A 23,644-nucleotide genomic window follows, 5' to 3' on the forward strand; every position below is an offset into this window, starting at 1 on the left:
CATCTACAACAAAGTGCTAATTGAAGTAGTAGATGGTTTACCAAATGACCTATACAGAAGGTTAGATGCAAAGAGGATTGTTGTAATGGAGTTAGACAAGAAACTTAAGATTGAAAAAATTATGGATGTTCATCCAATTAACTCGAAAGAGGAGATTGATGAATTAATCCGTGAAGCTAACAGATTAGTTTTTGCTAGTGGTCACCGACAAGTGAGCTTAATGGCTGGAAGAGTAAATGAAATTACAGAGGAAACAACTAACAAATGGGATATCTTTTTTGTAGAAAAGGAAAAACAGGAAGAATTGAACCGACCCAAGAAAACATTCAAAGTCTATCAAAAGGACAAGGACAAAGGGAAAGGTAAAGTTGGTGGAATACCAAACATCAAAATAACTAACAACTTATCACCACCCTTGGATAATACACTAGTACACACTGATGATACACTGGCTACTAAAAATGTGGACATAACACATGATGACACTAACCCTAAATCAGAAATTCTATTCACCATGAATGTTGATACTTGGGAAGTAAACATTATTGTGGACAAGGACAACACAAAGGTACAAGATGATATTGTTGGCAGTGGAAACATTGTTGAGCAACTGGCAGGAAATGTAGAGGTTGAAGTACAAATAGAGAAAATAGAGCATACAGAGCAACCTTTGGATAGTGGAATGAATATTGGTAGTGTAGATGCTGGCATGAAGAAACCGACAAAGACAGAGATACCGACAATTGATAACACAGAGATATCGGTAGCTGATAACACTGAGAAACCAACAGAGAAACTAACAAAGGCACAGGTACATGTCAAGATAGTAAAACCGGTAATCACTGAGAAACCCAAGCCACTACAGGTGGAAACACAAAATTGGACTGATCCACCAGAGGTTGAGACAAGAAAGTTGGTTACTAACATTGGAAGCACTGAAACAATAAAGGCATTTGGTCAAACATCTGAATTCAGACCTACTAATGTAATAGAGGTACTTTTGGACTCAATCAAGAAGATAATTGACGGTAATGCTCTGGCCTACAAGGCAATTGATGATACCATACCTATTCTTAAGATGATTGCACCAAAATGCAATGTAGATAATGTAAAGGAATCTTTAGGATAGTTAGACATATTGTCTATATTTATTATTGGAAATGTAATAATAGTGGATAAGGTAAATGAGGACACATTCAAAGAGAAAATGAAAAAAGAAAAAGAAAAATTATTTGAGGAGACAATAAACAAGTGCACTGAGTATATTAACACACTTCTATCGACACTAAATACAACAATTTTGGAGTATAAGGAACTGTATAGAGGAACTTGCAAGCCACATCTATTGACCCAGGACATTGAAAAAGAAATAAGCAGAGTACAAAAGGAAATTGATGATATAGCTAATAACATCATTGGTTCATCCGAACCTATATCAGTTATTGAGCAAGAGATAGCAAGATTTGAGAAAAAGTTGGAGAAATTTGAGAAGGAAAAAGAAAGGATCAAGGCAAATGCTAGAGAGCTGAAGTATAAACTTAGTCCTAAGTTGGATACTCTTATCTCTCTGAGAAATGAGATCTCTAAGGCATTAATTCAAGGAGAAATATCAGGGGAGGAGCATATTCATCATCTCACCGACACAATCCAATGAACTGAGGCAACCATGAATGACAACAACAGATTCACGCAGAGTTTAAACTTGGTTTTGGCTGATATATTTCAGATTGTAACCAACCGGTTACAAACCTTAAGGTAAAATTTTGCTCTCGTTCGACAATTTTTGACAACATTTGTCATTGATGTCAAAGGGGGAGTAGTGGATAGAGAAAAATGCCTATTCAGAGGAGATCATCTGCTCAGGGGGAGCACATACTTTTTGGCAAATTTTTGGACTTCATTTTTGGAAACAATTTTTGGATTTTTCTCATGAGTGTTTCCATCAATGCCAAAGGGGGAGATTGTTGGCATTCTACACTCTAGTGAGAAATGATGGTGTTTTCATTGATGGAAACCTACCGGCATTCATCTAGCAAACTACTGGCAGGCACAAACACCGATAGACACTTCACCGGTAGCGGCTACAATGCATATCGGCACTCCAGCCGACAGGAATAAACTTTTGTTTATTATATTTAATTGTAAATATCCTTTTGTAAAGTCGACATGACATATATGCATAGGACAATTTTTGTATAAGGTTTATGGTTATAGTATGAGCTTAAACTGGTACTGAACCTAGCATACTTGATGCTAATTTGAAGCAGTATATTGTATTGGATTTTTATAATCCATTTTGTAAGTTAGTGAGACTTCCATATTGTAGATTGAGCAGCGAGCTCTAAGCAATTGGCCTTCCTACATGTACAAGCCCCTCATTGTAAGTAATATTTATTCATTGGCCAGTGAGTAAATATTGTGGGTCACAAATCCCACCGAGGTTTTTCCCACACTGGGTTTCCTCATTAAACATCTTGTGTTATGGTGTGTTTTCTATGATGTCTTTATTGTTCATGTTTACTGCATTAATTCTTGTTTACCGGTACACTACTTTGAAATGCAAAATACTTAATAAGGTTAAATATTCTATTAACCGGTTAGATACTAATTCACACCCCCCCCCCCCTCTCTGTATCTTTGGGACTATCATTAATCCTAACAAAATTGAAATTAACAAGATCTCTTAATCATGAACCTACCCTTGAACAACTATGTCAAATGAACAATATCATGGAAAACACAACTCAGACATTCATTGTCTCAAAACTCTATCACACTAAAGGGCACGATCATCAAGGCTCAACACAAACTAAAATTTGCACTCTTTCTTCTCCACATATGCTTGCACATTATTCCCACTGAATCCACATCATTCCATGTCACAATTCACACATTCACATATCTTTATATACTAGCTTATTATTTGAAACCCTAAACTGGATTGGCCACAAATATAATATACATAAATTATACAAGGTCAACCACAAATAGAAAATACACTAGATGCAGTCCACTCTAGGATATAAAGGGGACCCAAATACATCACAATAAGTCTTACAAGGTCAATTCCAATGAACTACACACACTAAAACATCCTCCAAAGTTGAGATCAAATGTAACGCATAGACAAATGATAAAGCATACCAATTAGTCATCCTAAAAACATCACCCAATGCAAATTACTCAATGAAAATATTCCCACACAACAATAAGACCCATAAAAAAATCTTAATTCATTGGTATAGGAGCACCAAGTGAACCAAGTGTACCCCCTGATTCCAATGACCTATATGGGGTCAAATATGAACATTTTTAGTTCTAGATGGTTTCAAATAAGGTACCTAATGAGGCCAATAGCATTTCAATAAGGTCATTTTACCATTCATGTAATAAAGTTGTCCAGTTGGTCCTAGGAAGGTCTTGATTTGGCCAATATTGTGCAAATGAGTCAAAATGGGTCAAATTGATGTAATAATGTAAAAGTTGGTTCCAACAGTCCTTTCATGTCTATTTGGACCTATTTCATTGTGTTTAAGGTCATGGTTTAGCAAAATGTTGAAAGTAATCCAATCATTTTGGGGGACTATGATAGTCTAGAGTCTAAGTTGGTTGATTATTGAAAAAAAATATCATATTGTCAATTTCTTGTCATGACAATTTTGTACTTTTTGTAAGTCATGATTCTCTAATGGTCAGTTCAATTGGAGGAGGTTGTGTTAGTTTGGGGTGACACCTTTAAGGATCCCAAACCCCAAAATATGTAAGTGTGTGTTGATTTGATTATTTTGAGAAGGAAATTGAAGCATCAAAACTATTGGAAACATAGGAAATCATCTAATTTATGTTGATTGGATACTGAAGGTGGATTGCCAAGAATGATCATCACATAAATCCTGAAACTAGATTTTTTTACCTTTGTTTTGCATTTGTGGTGAACCCTTGAAGTTATCACTGCCCCATTCAACAAGCAAGTCTATATCGGGTAGCCTAAAACCCTTAAACCCCTAGGGTTTGATTGTAATAATGGGTTTTGGCCTATCAATCCTTAACTGAACACACTACTGTTATAGAAGATGATAGGCCATTGTATCATATGTCAATTCCAAGATCCATTAAGAGGACACAACAGCGCGAAGAGGATTGAGAACTAACCCTAGGTCTGACATCTTTATGTGACAAACCGGTTTGATGAGTGCAGTGTGAGAGAATTGAATGGCAGAGCATTGGAAAGGGGTTTAAATATGACAGATGAGTATTTTGGAGGTTGACACAACATTTCATGGTTAGGTATAGTCATCTTTTAGGAGAACCAAGCAAGTTTGTGATAGGTGTTCAATCAAATAGGCCTAATAGCCCTATTAGGTCTGTTGGTGTAGTATTTGTTGGGATATCTGCAAGTTGGTCTGGTATTGGAAATTGAGACATTGTTGAGAAATCCCAAAAGGGTATCTGAAAATATAATTTGTTTCCCTAGATCCTCAGGGTGTCAAAAGTTGTCACTCGATTCCTTCAAATGGAGGCCTAATTGCAACCGATTTTGTTTGTGGGCAAGTGAGTCAAAATTGATGTTTTGATGGGTCTAAACCATGAAATCTTGTTTCATTTGTGTTAAGGTCTTGAGAGAACACCCCTCCAAGAGTTGTTGTATTGAATTGGTCAAGTGGGCCATTCAAACCCCTAAAGCCTAATAGTAGCCCACTCATGTATGCAAAGGTGTGTATAGTCACACAAAACTTGATAGTGTTGGTTGTTTGTAAGTGGACATATTGGAGCTCTTGAGTCTCCCAAGGCATTGTTTAGTGTCATTGAACCATTGCTTGAGTTGGTGTTGTGTAAGGACCCTTTGGTAGTAGGGTTTTGGTTGAGTTTGCAAGCCTTTAGAGGTTGGTTGGTTCAAGGTTATCCTTCCATTCTATTGCCTCCTCATCATTCATCCTCCAAAGTATATCTAAACTAAAAGAGTATGATCTAAATAAGATAAATCAACTAAGTTGATGAGAGTCTCACAAAATTCAACACATGAAATATGAACTAGAACATTTTTTAAACCATATGAACATGTCCTCCAGGATGCAATACTTCAATCATCATAACGGAGCAATGCAAAGCATTCTCTAGACTAGTCCTAATAGACAACTTCGCTATCAGCAAACTACAACCACCACCTGAGTAACAAAGGATATGAAAATATGATCTAGTGCAACATACACATAACATAAACATTATATCAAAAAATGCAAGCCATTGTCATAAAAAACTAGAGGGAAGCAAAGGATCCTCTATGAAGACATTAAATACTCTTTCTTGCATATTGTACATTCCACTACTTGTCATCTTTCAGAAACACCTCATACTCACTCAACACCACCTCCAAACAACATAACAATATGTGAACACTCATTTTTGAACCACATACCACAATTGTACAACTACAGCTTCTTCACCTTTGTCACCACTACACACAACTACAAGCAACACAAACTTATCTTTACTTATGACATCAATGACAACACCAAACAAGTTTGACGTCAATGACAACACAACCACATTTGCAACACTATATGTATGTATATACACACACACATACATACACATATGCATCTATGTATACTTATATTTGAATATGTTCCATATAAAGTATATATATAGCTTTGTAGGTTCTCACATTCTCATACTTATTAGTTTTCCCTTTCTCATAATATAATTTATTTATTTTTAATTTAATTATGTGTGTATAATTTTTTTACTTTTCATATATAGAGATGTGTTTGCATATAAGATTTTTTCCTAGATCGTTACGTCATTATAATTATACTATTTAATTCCTTTTATACCTATACATATACACATACATATACATATACATATATATACACGTGCACACACACACACACACACACACACACACACACACACACCCACCATATATAATATAATATTTTCTGCAAATAATGTGTTGTGTCTCAAACCATGTGCAACCTTTCACTTCTCATCCTCCTAGCCCAACTTTTTAACTATTTTAGTCTACAAATAATCCATTTTTCAAGTCTAACACTTCTTTTTCCCAAATATAAATTGCATAACATTGCCCAAAACATTTATATGAAATTTATATTACATTGTAAATCCAAGAACTGCATAGTCCAACAAAAAAAAGGAAGAGAAAATTCATAGAAGATATATCAGCTTGGACTTGTGCTCCCATATAAATTTGAGATCAGCTCTTAACTTCTAATGGAAGAGATATTAGCCTAGATTTATGCTCCCATACCAAGTTAAGCTCAATCCTTAGCTCTAACTCGACAAGATATCAATTTAGACTTGTACTCTAATATTAAGTTGAGAAAATCACATGAGTTGAACATAGAACCCTACAATAGAAAACCAATTAAAAAATAAATTAATGATAGAAACAAATCATTGGACTTAAGTTCAAGCTTCCATATCAAATAATAAATTTAACATAACATATTATAAATAATACAATAAAAACAATGTAAACCAACTTATATATTTATGTCCGTTGTAGAATATTACTGAATTCAATAGTCAGAGATAATTTTTGACTAATAAAAACATGATAACTATACCTAACTATTTTTTATTGTAAATGATATGTAAAATTATGATTGAGTCTTCCGTGAAATGCTGCAATCATTTAGTATTTTCATTAGTAGCACACGTACCATTCTTGTTCGTTGAGAATGAAGATTTTGATAACAGAATGAAGTCCGTATTACGTACTTACTGGTAAGCATTTTCTAGACAAAAACTACATATTTACTACCATAAATGGAATTTTGTAGACAAACACTGAAGGTCGAGTACATATTTGCTACCATAAATGGAATTTTGTAGACAAACACTTAATGTCCAGTACATATTTACTACCATAAATGGAATTTTGTAGACAAACACTGAAAGTCCAGTACATATTTACTACCATAAATGGCTCTCTCAGTCGTCATGTCACTGTCATAATTCATTTTGACGTCATTTTGTGGACCATTCATTTTATGGTCTAGCCAGTCGCCATCCCATGATATAAAATAAAAGTTAATATCATAATATAAGAATCTGATTATCACAACCAAAAGCCTTGCAGCACTTAATTCTTGCTAAAGCATTGAAGGGGCATCACAATAGTAATTTTAGTAGCTATTATTAATGATCGTAATAGATTTCTATTTATAATGTTTAAGATTATTAAAAATGATTATGTACTTTGTATTTTTAGAGAAAAGTAATATTTTCTCTTGTTGTAACTTGGTTCTACACAAAATCTTTAGCTTTCAATTGTCATGGATGATTTTGTTTCTGTATGTAATGCTTTTTAGTTTTCAACCTGAGTTGCATCTCCCAATCTATTTGACTTTGGTGACTCTCCTTCACATTGCTTTCACTTTTTCTAATTAAAAGAAATAGCAATTATTATTTTTTCATTATGTTGAAGGCATATTACATTCATATATGAACGTAGAAATGTTCATCAATAAAAACTAGAAGCATTTAATTTGACGTGTTTGTGACACTTAAATGCATCAAAGGTAAAAGAAATAAAAATATTTATTTATAACTGATTAATCAATTCTTCTATCTCCATCACAAAATCAGTTAACTTTGTAATTATCTCAATCTAATATTATTAATTATAATATATACTAAATATAAATGATATAATGATATAATGATATAATAATATAGTAATAATTTGGAGCTGAAATCTTTTTTACTTTGGTAAAGAGTTTAATGAAAATATAAAAAATATGAATATATAAAACATAATATTTTCAAAATAAACACCACATAAAAACAAAGATATGTCTTAATTAAAATTATATATGTGTGTGTTTGTGTGTGTGTGTGTGCGTGTGTGTGTGTGTCTACACACACACACACGCACACACACATATACATATACATATACATATACATATATGTATATATATATATACATATACACATACACATACATATATACACACACAGACACACACACATATATATACACACATACACACACACACACACACACACACACACACGCACACACACATATATATATATATATACATATATACATATATGTGTGTAGATACATGTATGTATACATATATACATGTATGTATACATATATACATGTATGTATATATATATATATATATATATATACATACACATATATGTATATATATAATTTGAATCTACCATTTTATAATCACAACATATACCAATATTTTTTATTATTATTAGTAGACATTAAAATAATTAATTTAATTAAAATAATTTATTATAAATATATATATATATATATATTTAAATAATTTGATAAGAATTTTAAAACATAAATATAAAGCGATAGATATAAATAATTGGATTTTAAAAATTAGAATTAAAAATTTATATTAGAGAAGAAAAAAAATATAAAATCAAATAATTTGAAGCTAAATAAAATAGTTGATATCTCTCTACATTTTTTTAGATAGATGTATTTAAGATATCTATGCTAGTTTATGTAGAGGATGGGATTTGTAACCCTCAAGGTGATGAACCTCAAAGGACAAACCTACCTTCAATCTACCTCACTGACACTGGCGCTAAAGGTGATCCAGGGGATGCTAAGTACAAAATAAGATAGATGACCAATAAACAAAACTATCGGATGACCTTGCTAAGCCTATGTCTTGAGGACAAGAATGCAAAACTACCATCACAACACATTGTCATCCTGTACAGACAGAGTATAGAGACTATACGTAAACGACATATATGGCTACACTACTAAGTAAATGATATAAATGATAAACTAAGCTAAGGAATATATAATGCATGACATTGGAGCAAAGTGAGAGAAGGATAGGGAGAACATATTAAATTGGTCCACAATTGAAGCCTCCAATAAGATGAGTTTTTCCCTTCGATCACAAATCTGCACACAAATAAAGAGAGAAAATGTTGGAGGTTGTGTTTACAGGCTTGCTTCAATCAAACCCTTGTTTCAGTGTTTCCACCTCTATAGACAACCCAAATAGTAGCAACAATAAGAAATAAAATGATAAAGATAAGAAATTGATAATTAAGACAATAGATAAGTTGAAAATAAGAGATATAGATATGAAAAATGAACTAAGAAAGATAGTGAACTCCGCTCAAACACTTATGAAGATGACACCATAGGTTCTTCATGAAACTATGTAACAATGGTGGTCTTTAAATGCTAGAAAATATGTGTATGATAAATATAAGGTACACCCTAAGCTAAAGTTACTTCTCCAAAATGATCATGAATCCTTTCGCATTACAAAAATCCATGAGATATAGCCTCCAAAGTGAATCTCGATGTTGGTGGCCCTAGATAGAGGCATTACAAACTCTTCTGGGTGCAGGCATAATGCTCAAATGACCACCTACAGATTGATAAATTTGCCAGAAGATAGTGCGGTGTGCTGATGTCTCCACAGTGAGAGAGTTCGTAAGTCAACCAATCAATATGCTTGATAAAAGACAAGTTTTAAGCTAACAGGGGGTTCCATGTGGAAAAAATGACAAACAAGAGACGAGTGTTCCCAATCGGATTGTAGTGAAGATGCTTATGTGACATGGAATTGCATAGGGTGCAATTTATGACATTACATTTTGCCCCCACTTTAGCGAGCATATATTTATTGATAAATGTGAAGATAAAGTGGAGAGATGATATTAAGATTTGCAAAGAGGAATTAGAATTCATTGATTAGACAAATTTGCCCCTAGCGAGATAAAATTAAGATAGAGTTAGATTTCACAAGGATATTTCATGACAAACACATCAGTTGCAGTCTAACATATTAGACAAACAAGCGACTAGACATTGAATAGATGAGATAGATAAGATAGCTTAATAGAAACAAACCTTTCTTAATGGAGGAAAACCCCTATTACAAAAGATAAGGAATAGTAGTTTCCATGATAAAAGAGATAGTTCCAGTATGGGTAACAAGTTGTGTTATGCTAGATAGCCATATGATATTGCAAGACTTGGGCGGCCTGAATAGAAAAATGCTAGATAGTCATGCAATTGGGCAATCATAAATTGATTTAATAAGTAGTGGATTGGCCCCCACGAAAGGCAACAAAATAAATAAAATAGATCGAATGGTTTAACCCCCACCAAGGAAAACAAGAATGTTGAGCTATACATATACAAATGCCAAATACAAATTATGTAGATATGAGAGCCCACCCTTAGAATGGTATGCATAAAAGGATTGTCATTCTAAGGAGAAGAAACGTTGTGGCACGTCAACATAGTGAGATGTTTCCATGGAATGTCATCTTTGACAGATGAGACATAAGACCCACAACATCGACAAAGATGCAAGAGTACATGGGGATTTCATTATTTGGTGTCAGAACCCATAGAAGGGAGATAAAATATGTAATAGAGTTGTAGATGGATGTTTCATCATAATTCCTAAGTTCTCAGATCTGAAGAAGAGCACATGAAGATAAAGAGAAAATAAAAAAATTGGGTCAACATGGAAGAAGGCCTAAATGCCCCCAATGCTTTGCATCGTCCCCGAATGTCAAAAAGTAAGATACGATATATAGAAGAAATAGATAACAGATAGAAGAAGTTTTATGAGAGAAAATCTCATGTATCTGAGCACCTACGGAGTAACTCGGGTCCTCTAGGAGAGCACAACAGATAAAGACACTCAACCTCCCATTTTTAAGCACTAACAAAGTAACTTGGGTCCTCTGGGAGAGAACAAATAGGTAAAGAAAGCATGAGGGAACACAATCATGCACACATGTTATGCTACAAGATAAAGGAAGATAGTGCCGTAGAACCCCTCAATGATCAAGTCATCATCCTCACAATCTTGATCATATGATGAAGGAGGGCGAGACTAAAGCAGAGCAATCACAAGCACAACACTAGGTTCCTCACTAGTAGTGAGGGCAAGGGATGAGGATGCGATAACAACTGCATCCACAAGCTCAAAAGAAGCAAGGGTCAAAAACTGTATGAAGATTATAAACAACATTGGGATATCCTCTAAAGAGTCGAACAAGCATTCCTCCATAAAGGAAGCAGGTGACTAAGTTCGAGGAGGTGAGTTAGGAGTTGGACTTTCGGCCTTGGCAAGACGGGCAGTGACAAACTCTAGAGAAGGTGGGGCCTTCTTAACAACACAAACAAAGACATACATAGAAATAAGCATTGAATCAAACAAAGAGATAGATGATAAGCATACCTGAGTCGATTTGTGCCCACAAAACTTTGAAATGGAACCCTACTCAAACTTTCATTTAGGATGCATAGGAGGCACAGGTCATCTATCAACCATAGTATATTGGAGGACCCTGCAAAAGATTTGATGAAGAAGTGATTGTGAAATTAGAGGGTCAGACAAAGCTACACTTGGCACCACCTATGTGTGCAACATATCCAAATGCTGGGACAATGGAGGGACATCCAACAATGAAGTGATAAGAGGCAGCTCCAAGGAAGGAGCAATGAAGAAGTACACCCTTTTAGGGGGGTTCATTGATAGGCACCAGAACAACCAAAAGAAATACCAAAGATGATGCAGAAACTGGAAAATCCAAAGAGATAGGATCTTGTGTGATAAGAATGAGTGTTGAGGGTGCACTTCTAGACTACAAAGCAACATCACATTATTGAGCCATGGCCCATCGATAGCACTTACGCTCACACGCATGCTGATTGTGACGAAGATAAGGACCATGAGCCAAAGCTCAAGAAGGATCAGGAGCACCATGTTCCATAGGAGAGGTTTGTGAAACCTTGTCTGGGATAGGAGAAGGCCCAATCGATGGAATAGGAGGTGCATTTGAGATAAGCACTACATTCATAGTAACGGGCACCCTACCTCACTTACCTTGAGGAGAAGCTGGAGGAATAGAGGGTGCTGACATGGGTTGTGAAGGAGGAGAAAGTGGTGATGGATGAGCACAAGAGGAATGCTTCCCCTTCTCATATTGAGAAGGCCAAGGGATATTGCCCATGATTGGGAGCTCGAAGGGAGGGCAGGCTGCAAACTTTGACAGTGTAGGTGTCTTTCCCTTATCTGCACTAGGTGCAGTCGCACGAACATAAGACACCACCAAAGGTGCGCAGTCTTGGGTGGACAAGGGGGTCTATTCAAAGGAACAGGTTTAACCTCAACCCTCGATAATGAAGGGGAATAAGGCACTACTCGCTCCAACATAGGAATAGATGGAGAAAAAGTCAATGTAGGAAGAGGCAACGAATAACTAGGCTGAACTAATTTAGGGGATGACCCCCTCATCTTGTATTGATAATATGCTTGGTGTATCAAGTCCAAAGGAAAGCATGGGTTCCACTAGAGTTGGCCAAAAATGATCCAACAAAAAATCCCCATGGGCTACTAGGGGTTGATATCCAGTATCCTAGACAACATGTACCGAAATCTCATGACGAAACTTCAGACACTCATGAATCCATGAAGGAACTCCATCCATAGAAATCAACTAGGGAATACCTAGTTTAACTCAAAAAAGGTGTAATTCAGGAATGATCACAAACATGGATGACACAACCTTGGGTCCCACCAGGACTATCAAAAGTGATACTACCCAAAGGAGAAAGAGACAACCCATTATGCGTTCTCAAAGTTACACGAAAGTTGTTGTATCTCGACCTATGCCATCCATTGACAAATAAGGTTTCCTCTATTATGACATCAACTTTGCATGAAGGGTCAACCATCACACCTGTAATAGTTTGACCATTGATCTTTGTAGGGATGTATAGAGGAGTAAGCTCTCCACAATATGGGGTATCTAGAACGGTGAATGATATATCAGATACTTGTACCTTCTAGCTAGGAGGCAATGTTAGATTGATAGTAACCATATTAACATAAGAACCATCATCTGACATTGAATTTGATGCAGAGATAAAATTAGACAAATGAGGAGGGAACAAATTTGTATATATTTCCAACTCATTGATTGTTTTATCAATAGACTTGTTAGATTTATGCTTTTTGTCACCAACCTTTATAGCTCCACTAGCGATGTGATCTTGGACTATGTGTCTAATATGATAGCATATCTCAGTGTCATGACCAAGTACATGGTGATATTGTTAAAATTTTAAACCATCATACCAACAAGGGCGGTCTGTTATCAGGAAGAGGTCTGATCTCCAAAAGGGTTATGAGATTGCATTTTAATATCCTTTGTATTATGCTCAAATAGTCGTCATCCAATTTGGTGAATACCCTATTGCATTGTAGTTCCTATGCATCAACTATCATAAGAGTAGTTATGAAATTAGCCACTTTATTCTTTTGAGACCCTTTTGAGGACATTCCTACAAAAGTATCACTATGAGGGTTTGAAGAGGACTCTCCAAATTGAGTCAATATATGTTGGTAGTCAGTGAGCGTAGAACATAGATTGGCAAACTTTTTATACCGATTAAGGGATAATTTCTCCCTCAATGTCGGTTGCATATTTTTGATGAACATCCTTTACAAATCACTATCTAGTAGAGAAAATAGGATCTTGGTAGAGATAGATTGGTATCGTGAGATAAATTCTATAACCCTCTCATTTGGCTTTTGCTTGCAATGAACAAGGTTAGCAATGGTGACCCTGTTGCTAATGGTAGTTGGGAACCATCTGAGGAAGAGATCCATAAGCTGACCAAACATCTAGATAGAGTGGTCAAATAACAAACTATACCATTCTAATATAGTCTCCTTAAGAGTATGTGAGAATAGCTTGAGAAAGACAAAATCCAGACTATGCTAGTCACTACACATGGTCATTAACAAATCAATGTGTACATGGGGATCTGCATCACCATTAAATTGATCAAACTTTAATGACTCGCCCCCCTGGGGAAGGATGGTATTAAGAATGTTGATGTCAAGTGGGCTCTTGCGATAGTAGGCATGCATCGAAGACTGGCCAGAGGTGGATGCAAGGTTCGTGAGCTACAATTACAACTGCCCCATATTCAGCAATATGGTATTAATGATAGGATTATTAGGTGATGGAGGAGGAGGAGGAGCACCATGTGTGCCACCACCTGCACCAGCACTAACATGAGGACTGGTACTACCACTAGGGATAGCACCAGTACTTGAACCAACATTGGCAAAAGAAGTGTGTCCTATAGAAGAAATGAGAGTGGAACTACCTCTAGTATAACCCAGGGGAATGGTAGAAGCATTAATAGTAGAGATGGTTGGTGCGGGATTGACCATATGCACTTTTAAACTAGGTATGTTGACACCAAGCTAAGAACCACAAGTGTTGGACTTGCTATCCTGGGGAGAGGTACTAGCCAAGGGCATGTGACTCTTGACAATTATAGATAATGCCCTCAACATCTCTGGGTCTCTTCTATCTGAGATCAATATGTCTCTCAGAGTGCTTACAACATTTCTGGCTTGGGGGAGGACATTCTCCTAGTTTAGGAAACCTTCAAAGTCTCTTAGATTCTTCTCTTACATGTTAATCTGTTCAAAATCAATGGTGATAGAAGAATCATGATCAACAAAGAAAGGAAAAGACATAGGAGATTTCCTCAAGGTTTTATTCATAGAATTGGATTGTGAATCAGGTGGAGAAGGTACCCTTGTCAAAAATGGTCCTAATAGGGTGAGGCTAGAAAGTCACTAGGGTCAAGAAGAGGATTGTTAAATAATGTACCTAGCCTAGGAGGACTGTAACTATTCGTTGGAATACTCTTTCTAGCAATCCAAATTACAACAACTATTGTGGCAATCTGTGTCGTAAAGCTCATTGACAAGCTCCACAACACTTCAACCACACTATGAGGGTGTCTTTTATTTTTTTGCTCTTTACTTTTCTTGAATTATTTAAAGATTTTATAAAACAAAGATTAAAGAAAAAGATAATGCAACTAGTTCACATCTGGTTCACCAAAATGTAGAGGATAGGATTTATCACCCTCAAGGTGATGAACCTCGAAGAAAAAACCTACCTTCCCTCTAGCTCACTTAAACTGGCGCTAAAGGTGAGCTAGGGGATGCTAAGTACAGAATAAGATAAATGACAAACAAAACTCCTAGATGACCCTATTAAGCCTTTGTCTTAAGAATGAGCGTGCAAAAATGGGACACCATCGCGACGTGTTGTCATCCTGTACGAACAAAGTACATAGATTGTACGAAAAATGATAGATACAACTAAACTATTAAGTAAATGATATAAATGATAAACTAAGCTAAGGAATATCACTGGAACGAAGTGAGAGAAGGATAGGGAAAGCTTACAAATAGTCTACCATTGTAGCCTCCAACAAGATGATTTTTTCCCTTCGATCACAAACCTAGACACAAACAAAGAGAGAAAATGTGGGGGGTTGTGTTTAGAGGCCTGCCTCAGTCAAACCCCTGTTTCAGTGTTTCCACCTCCATGGACAACACAGATAGTGGCAATGACAAGAAATAAAATGATAAAGATAAGCATTTGACAATTAAGACAATAGATAAGTTGAAAATAAGAGATTATAGATATGCAAATGAACTAAGAAAGATAGTGAACTCCCCTTCAATTTATGAAGATGGCACCAAAAATTCTTCAAGAAGCTGCAACAATGGTGGTCTTCAAATGCTGGAAAATATGTGTATGACAAAGATAATGGACATCTAGAGTTCAAGCTACTTCTTCAAAATGATCAAGAATCCTTTCCCATTACAAAAATGCATGAGATATAGCCTCTGAAGTGAATCCCGACATGGGTAATAGCAGACAAAGGCTCTGCAAACTCTTCTGGGTGTAGGCGTAACTCTCAAACGCCCACCTGCAGATAGAAAGAGTCACGACGCGTTGATGTCTCTACAATGCGCTAGAGGCCATAAGTCAACCGGTCAATATGCTTGATAAAAGACAAGTTCTAAGCTGACACAGCAATCCATGTGGACAAAAAGACAAACAAGCGACAAGTGTTCTTGATCGGCTTGTAGAGAAGATGTTTATGTGACGTGGAATTGCACGGGGTGCAATTTACGACATTATAGTTTAATATCAATAATAATATAATAGTATAATAATTTTTAAGTGGAATAATGAACAAATATAATATCTTTCGATGTACTTCACTTATATTCCTCTAAAGATAAATATGCTAATTAATATATTTTACGTTGAATATCTTGAAAAATGAATTGTCTTATTAATATATTTTGTTTATCATAATTTTCCTTAATTAGAGTTCGAACATGGGGTTTTGCTCATTATTAAAACACGTCGAAAAGAAGATTTTCTTGACCTGAATTAATTTAGTATTTTCATTACTAGCCCACGTAATATTCTTGTTCGCTGAGATGTTAATAAATAACTCCATTTCCTTTTTCCAATATTTCTGTTAGATAACCTTCTGGACTAGTTTCCTAATAAAAGAAAATCTGTATTACCTAGTTACTGAAATTACGAGCTGTATAAGCATTTTGTAGACAAACACTGAAGGAAAAGTCCAGTACATATTTACTACCAGAAATGTGAAGGAAACAAGGGAAGTTATACAATAATCTTCCATTACATATAGCTCTCTTGCTCATTTTTAGTCATACAATAATCTACACTCTTCTACATTCTTCTACACTCTTCTACATTCTTCGATTTTCTTCTATACATACTAGCAACAAAAATGACCTCAGTTTTCCGTAAATGTTTTGTAGAAGAAAGAAGATTTGAAATTATTAAATGCAGTTTTCCGTATATCTCTTGGAGAAGAAAGAATATTTAAAACTATTAAATGCAGTTAATACTTCAGTATTACTCCCCAGCAAAATGCCTGTTCCAGTCGTCATGTTTTTGTCGTAATTCTTATGATTTGACGTCATTTTGTGGACAATTCATTTTATGGTCTTGCTAGTCGCCATCTCATGACATATAATTACCATTGAAATAAAAGTTGATATCATAATAGATACGTAAATTTAATATCATAATAGAAACATTCAAGCTACCTTTCTATATTTCAAACGACAGCAACACATGCCTAAATTAACTACAGATGTCAACTGTCCTTCCTCCTCTTTATTGTTATGGACACATCTATCTGATACATCTCAATCATCTTTATTGTTATGGACACATCTATCTGATACATCTCAATCAGTACCCATCCCTACAACGGAAGGGTAGCTCCATGATATGAACTCAAGGAAGTCACCTCTTTATTGTTGTGGACACATCTTTCTGATACATTTCAATCACTCCCTATCACTACAACGGAAGGGTAGCTCCATGATATTAACTCAAGGAAGTCACCTCTTTATTGTTGTGGACACATTTATATGATACATTTCAATCAGTCCCCATCCCTACTAAGGAAGGGTAGATCCATAATATTAGCTCAAGGAAGTCACTGTTGCTATGAAATAAACAACATTGTTTTCTAACATATACCACTTCACTTCAATACGGTGTCTGGCTTTCATGAAAACTGTGCAGATTCCAGTCTTCCTCGGATTCCAGGAGCAGTAGGCTTGGCCACTGTAGACTTGACGTGTGTGTATATTGTGATCTAACAAATGGTCCATCTTAGTAGTGGTACAAGCATCAAACTCTGGAGAAAATAGCTCGTTCATGTATAATATACTCTGGATTGTATTGACTCCACCATCTACGCAAGGCTCAAAATGTTGGCTTTGATAGTCGACTGAACTGGGTCTTTCACAATGTGCAAACTGCCTATCAATTTCCATGATATTCTTCTCGATTGGAAAATCGATGCTATCAGAATTATCCTTATTGATCAATGACTCGCAGGAGATCTGTCCAGCCTGCACAATCGCAGTACTAGAGGATCTCATTTCTTGATGATTAGAAATCCCAGAGGTACTACCATATTTGCTTTGGCCCTTCGTTAATCTCACTGCCATTACTTTAACTGGAGAAGCAGTTTCGGGAAGGTTTTCTTCTGTCGCAGTGACTGCCTCTTCCTGCTGAGACGAGTGTTCCAGTAATTTTTTATTTCGTTGTCTGTTCGACCTGGCAGCCGTCCAGCAATGAGTGACCATCTGAAAGATCAAAAACATTAAGTTTCTAATTGCTATCACAATCATAAATTATAAAGAATCACAATCATATGTTCTGTAAATAGTGACCATCTGTAATTATAAAAAATCACAATCATATGTTCTAATTACAGATGTTTATAATATAAAATTATTATCTTGCTAACGAAGATTAATGCCCATTTGATACCGGTTGCCAAGGAGCCCATGCAATCTAAGGATGAGATCCTCTTCATCAGGTGAAATGTCCCCCCGCTTAATATCAGGACAGAGATAGTTCAACCAACGCATTCTACAACTCTTTCCGCACCGCTTCAGACCTGCGTCAGGCAAGGTAGCATTATAATCAGAATTGCAATTGATGGGTCAGTTTAGAATATAGGAAAAATTATTATAAGCGCAATTAGTTTCTGAATTCAATTTTGGAATATCACATTTCATGGTGTAATAGAAGTCACACTTGTTATACAATTGAATTCAGAAATTTGGAATATCACATTTCATGGTGTAATAGAAGTCACACTTGTTATACAACTGAATTCAGAAATTACATAAGAACTGTTATCATGAATTATTTGGTACTCTGAAAACTTAAAATCCTTAATAAAATAATTATATCACCTGTATTCTGGGGGGTTGATCGCCATCTGCCCTCTCCATGAGTTTTGATGTATTCACTTAAAATGAAATCTTCTCGAGCAGTCCAAGTCCCGCGGTTGAGCGTGGAATCTTTAGAGCAGCGAGGAGTCCTGCCCATTCTGATCAAGAAAGAGCTCAATTCTTGCCACTCTCTCCTGAGTAAGCATCTTTATATAAAGCAGAGGGAAGGGGACCAGTAACTTCTTTATGAGTTCCATCAACTTCTTTTCCCTACTAATTCTGTGAGACGACAAAACTTTGAAATATGTATGGTCTACCTGCAGAACGATAGGCACCTGATAAACGGGCATCGATGGTTTGCCCAAAATCCACCGCTGTAACTTGTATGGAGTCTTCTATTCGACGTACATTTATGAGTTCCAACAACTTCCTTTCCCTAATCATTCTGTGCTAGACGACAGAACTTTTCAAAATATTATGTACATATATAACCTTCTATTTCAATGATTAATTAGGTTGAAAGACATTCAACTATAACAAAGATGGAATATAATGGAATGAGTATGTTAATGGAATGAGTATGTTAAGAAAAAATCTTACATTTTATCATTTACATATCAAATATTATTAAGACAAAAGAATTCTACATAATGATTAAGAAAAGCAAAACTACATTTAAAATAAATAGATTATGACATAAACTTTATTAGAATTTTATGAATATAAATATTTTATGATAATAGTCGACCCAAAAAAATTAGTTAGAGAACTGACAGCCTAGTTTACAACGAGCTTGCTTAATTTACTTTCCTTGCTAATAAAGTGAAGCAAGAATTTGTTTCATATTTCAATGGAATCTTAGTGTATGAAATTTAAAAATTAGCTTAATCGTTTGATTAACGATCATAGCTCAATGATTCAAGGATTCGAAATGTCGCATGGAATCACCATACCTAAATAACAAGAAAAAAATCTTTAAAAAGTTAAAAAATCCAACTACGATTCCCAAGCTAAAGGTCCAACTACTATTCTTAAGCGCACTAGCTCTACACATCTGTAAGGGTGTGTAGAAAGAAAGGAAGGATATCCACATGAAAGTGTGAACATTGTAGGGGAATTTTCTATGCAGCCAGTAGAATGCATATGATAAGACATTTGTTTTGCCTTTATAGAAAAAAAAAAAAATCGAAGTTTAATTGCATCCTGATTTTTAATTTATTTTATAAATACAAACAAAATGTCTTGTCAAGGACATTCTGCTAGCTGCATAGACATTGCCAACTGTAGGATGGAAGAGAAACACAAGGCTAACATGAAAGTGACCAATCTGTATAAGAAATCGAATTTCCAAAATTAATAACATGCACTTGTGTTTGTATGGTATGATATTAATAGTTTATTATATTTAAATGTCATTTGGTCTATTTGTCAAGCAACCAATAGAATTTTTACATTCTATCTACATAAAAAATTGTAAATATTGGTCCTATTTTGATCAATCAAAATTACCAACGGATTTGAACTTGTGACCTCTCTTTCAACAGTGCAAGTTCTCCAGCACTAGGCTAACTCGGGCTATAGTACATTACATTGTCTTTAGTTTAATAATACAACTAGTCATATTTTTAGGGAGATGAATAGGATTTTATTATATTATCTTAAAAAAGATAATGTACACTAAAAATGTTATATGTCAAAAATACTAGGTAAGGTAAAATCTTATAACAATCACACCATAAAGGCATTTATATCAGATTAATTGTAGGAAAACTAATAAATTTAAGTGATAAAGGTATTAAATTTAGTTAATATTAAATAAAAGAAGTAAAAAATATAGCGATTTATCAAAATTTTCCACATAGTCCGAAGAGGGAAAACTATTCAAACATGTATTCACTATACAAAAGAATAAATAGGCATATTATTGACATCTATATTTTTCTAATACACTATTATCTGAATAGACCAAATAATTACATCACCTAGTCAAATTAACTTTTACCAAACATCCCCTACCTAATTACACAATTGTATAATATTATTTAATCATCCCCTTTTTCATCTCATATAATTAGATAACTTTATTATTATTTACATCTATTTTTCACCTCTCACATGGATAAAATAATTAAATAATATATTATAATTTTATTATGGGTATATTTTCTCCACCAAATTCTTAGAATAGAGTGGTCCTAAGTACAATTATGCCCAACAACCATCATGGTTACAAAAACTTACTATTTTATGTAATTGTGCCCATTAACCTCCATTATAATTCTTCATTCCCTCATCAATCCTAGGAAGCTACTCTCAATCATCCTCCCTTGTGGATCCTTCTATCGAATGTCCACCAATTATTGTCTATCCTAAAAATCTGTAAATTGAGACACACTCTCATCTATTTGATCCATTCATCTTTGCTAACTATATGTACTATTAAGATCAATACTTTTATGATAAAATATCTATATTCTTAATCAATCACTGCAATAGAGTAAACCTAAGGTAAGGTAATCAAAATTGATTCCTCTTCTGCCCTGCTTCCGCATATGGATGTGAGAGTTCTTATCGCTCTCAACCCAAGCTCAACCCTTCCCTCTATAATTGATATATGCATTGAAAACCAAATCTTCTCTTGTCCTTTAGAGTATTTGGGTGGTATTAACGCCTATCATAAATGCAGATCAAGTGGACAGATACTTAAAAATTGCCCTCTATTAGTAGGAAAGAATAACACTCAGTCCAGGAACACCTCTGTTCGACACTCCAATCACTCTGCTTCCGAAGCCCTCTCAAACCCTAAACTAAAAGACTCTACTCCCCCCCATTACACACTGATCCCATGACTTCCGCCCCTTCCATCCACCCTTAGATTAACCCCTCCATTCCACCACCCCCACAAGCCACCGATCCCACACCCACTAGCCACCAACCTCATGGCTGCCCTAGCCCGCCCAGTGCTCCTCCCTCGATAGCTGAGTCTTTGGCCAAATATCAGAAGGCCATAAAAGAGGCCAACTTGGCTAACACTACTCCTAGTTCTATGGAGCCTGAAATTGTTGGTTTCCCCACTAAACTTGGAGGACACAGGACCCAAAATGCACAGCAAATTGTCCTTGAAAAGTTGAAAACTACTGCAGAATTTAGAAAACAACTTGAAGAGTCTCTAAATATTTAGAAGAAGGAAATTGAGGCTAGTACTATGCCCTTCCTCCATGACTTGATTGGAGGGGAGGATGGTGGTCTCCAAGATACCACCAATGCCAACTGCACTAAAATTTTGGGGGTTGAATGTAGGGGCAATTGGGACATCCTTGGGGAAACAAACATCCCCCCCACTGCTGTCGAACCAAATACTCCCTTGGAGGCCACGGTTGAGGGGGAGGAAACTCAAAATTCTATTACACCCCTTGAATTAGTGTCAGGTGACATTGATAGGGTAGTGGAACTGACCACCCCCCCTTCCGACCAAGCCATTGAGGTTGGTCATGGACCTGGACCCTATGGGAAGACTGATGAAGGTGAGGTTAACAACATTGGTGAAAATAAGCCTTTCTCCCCAGACCTTAGAATCTTTGACTTTGGGTCTTATAATGGGGAAGGAGATTTATCATGGAGTAAATCCAAGGAAAAAAGGAGGAAAAGATCCCCTTAAAGTCTCCAAAGAGCTAATAACAAGGAAGGAATCAATGGGGCCTGGACAACTCTCCCAATTAAGGAAAAAAAGAGGTAGACCTCTCTCAACAGTGGCCTTTGATGCCAGTCACCTCTTTAACCCTGAAGAATGGCCTAAATGCTTTGAGATGTTCAAGTCCCTGATAGACACTACTAAACAAACATCCTAATGATAAAAGCCATCTCATTGAACATAAGAGGCCTTGAGGCCCCTAATAGGAAATATGTGCTCAAAAGATTTCTAAACATGCACAAAGATGTTGACTGTGTTATACTCCAGGAGTTGAAATCAGTAGGGTTCACCTTGGAAGTTGGATTAAGATCTGTCTGGAGGGAGGCCACCCCCTTGTATACCAACCATCCTAAAGGAAGAGGAGGGGCTGCAATATTATTAAACCCTAATGGGGCTAGTAAGGTGGAAAAATGAGGGCAATCCTCCTGTGCTAGGGCAGTATGGGCTATTATTCAGAATGGCAACTCCACCTTTGGCATATGCTCAATTTATGCCTCTAATGATTATCGGGAAAGGGCAAATATGTGGGAATGGATCTCAAATTTAGAGGATATCCTCTGGATCCTGGGTGGAGACTTTAATATGGTAATGAATTCTCAAGATAAACAGGGCGGTAATAAGGTAGAATGTAAAGGTATTGAGTGAATATAGTGGGAAAGGATGACTAACAAGATGAATCTACTTGATCCTCTAGCAGGAAAGAAGGGTGAATATAAACCAATATGGTACACCTGGTGTAACCATCAACAATATAATAAAAGAGTTTACTATAGATTGGATAGATTTTACTTCAATAAAGACTTCTTTAAAATCAATACAAATGATGGGGGAATATAGTATGTTGTCCTACCTTATGCACTCGCAGATCATCATCCTACTATGATAAGACTAAAGTTAACTGGGAATAGGGTGTCCACATTCAACCCTAGATTGAACTTTAAGATGAATACCAGTTTGTTACAGGATGAGGACTTGAAATGTGCCATGTGTCTAGTCAGAATGTTTAACAAATATAGTAAACCCCAATGGTCCAACATAGATAGGTGGAATCAAAATATCCAAACATGGACCTCACTCTGCCAAGCCGTGGGTAAAAAGAAGGCAAAAGATGCCAGAGCATCCGAATTACAGTTGCATAATGACCTCCAATTGGCTAAACTTGAACTTCAAGGGGACCCTGAGAACATATCACTCACTAACCAACTAGTTAGGGTCAAGGCTGATCTTAGAAGACTGCAGAATCAAAAAATCAAAGGATGGAGAGCTAGGGAAAAATTGAACTAGTTAGATATTGGAGATCGAGGGTCTAAATTCTTCT

The 23,644-nt window shown here is 35.8% G+C and overlaps 1 protein-coding gene across 1 annotated transcript; it reads right to left on the reverse strand.

The window, feature by feature from the left end:
* Positions 1-17,899: 17,899 nt before the first annotated feature.
* Positions 17,900-18,792, reverse strand: LOC131028274 (transcription factor MYB1-like). The gene is made up of 3 exons (XM_059208650.1): positions 18,657-18,792; positions 18,226-18,355; positions 17,900-18,038 (listed from the first exon to the last, which is right to left on the reverse strand). The coding sequence occupies exons 1-3, from the start codon at positions 18,790-18,792 to the stop codon at positions 17,900-17,902; spliced, it is 405 nt and encodes a 134-aa protein (XP_059064633.1).
* Between the last annotated feature and the right edge of the window lie 4,852 nt (positions 18,793-23,644).

Source organism: Cryptomeria japonica, chromosome 1 (assembly GCF_030272615.1).
Source record: "Cryptomeria japonica chromosome 1, Sugi_1.0, whole genome shotgun sequence".
Taxonomy (NCBI): Eukaryota; Viridiplantae; Streptophyta; class Pinopsida; order Cupressales; family Cupressaceae; genus Cryptomeria; species Cryptomeria japonica.

Coding starts and splice junctions, on each gene's coding strand:
- LOC131028274 (XM_059208650.1), bottom strand. CDS start 18,792: ATGGGCAGGACTCCTCGCTGCTCTAAAGATTCCACGCTCAACCGCGGG. Junction 18,356..18,656: donor ATCAACCCCCCAGAATACAG/GTGATATAATTA, acceptor TGCCTGACGCAG/GTCTGAAGCGGTGCGGAAAG. Junction 18,039..18,225: donor CATGGGCTCCTTGGCAACCG/GTATCAAATGGG, acceptor TTGATCTTTCAG/ATGGTCACTCATTGCTGGAC.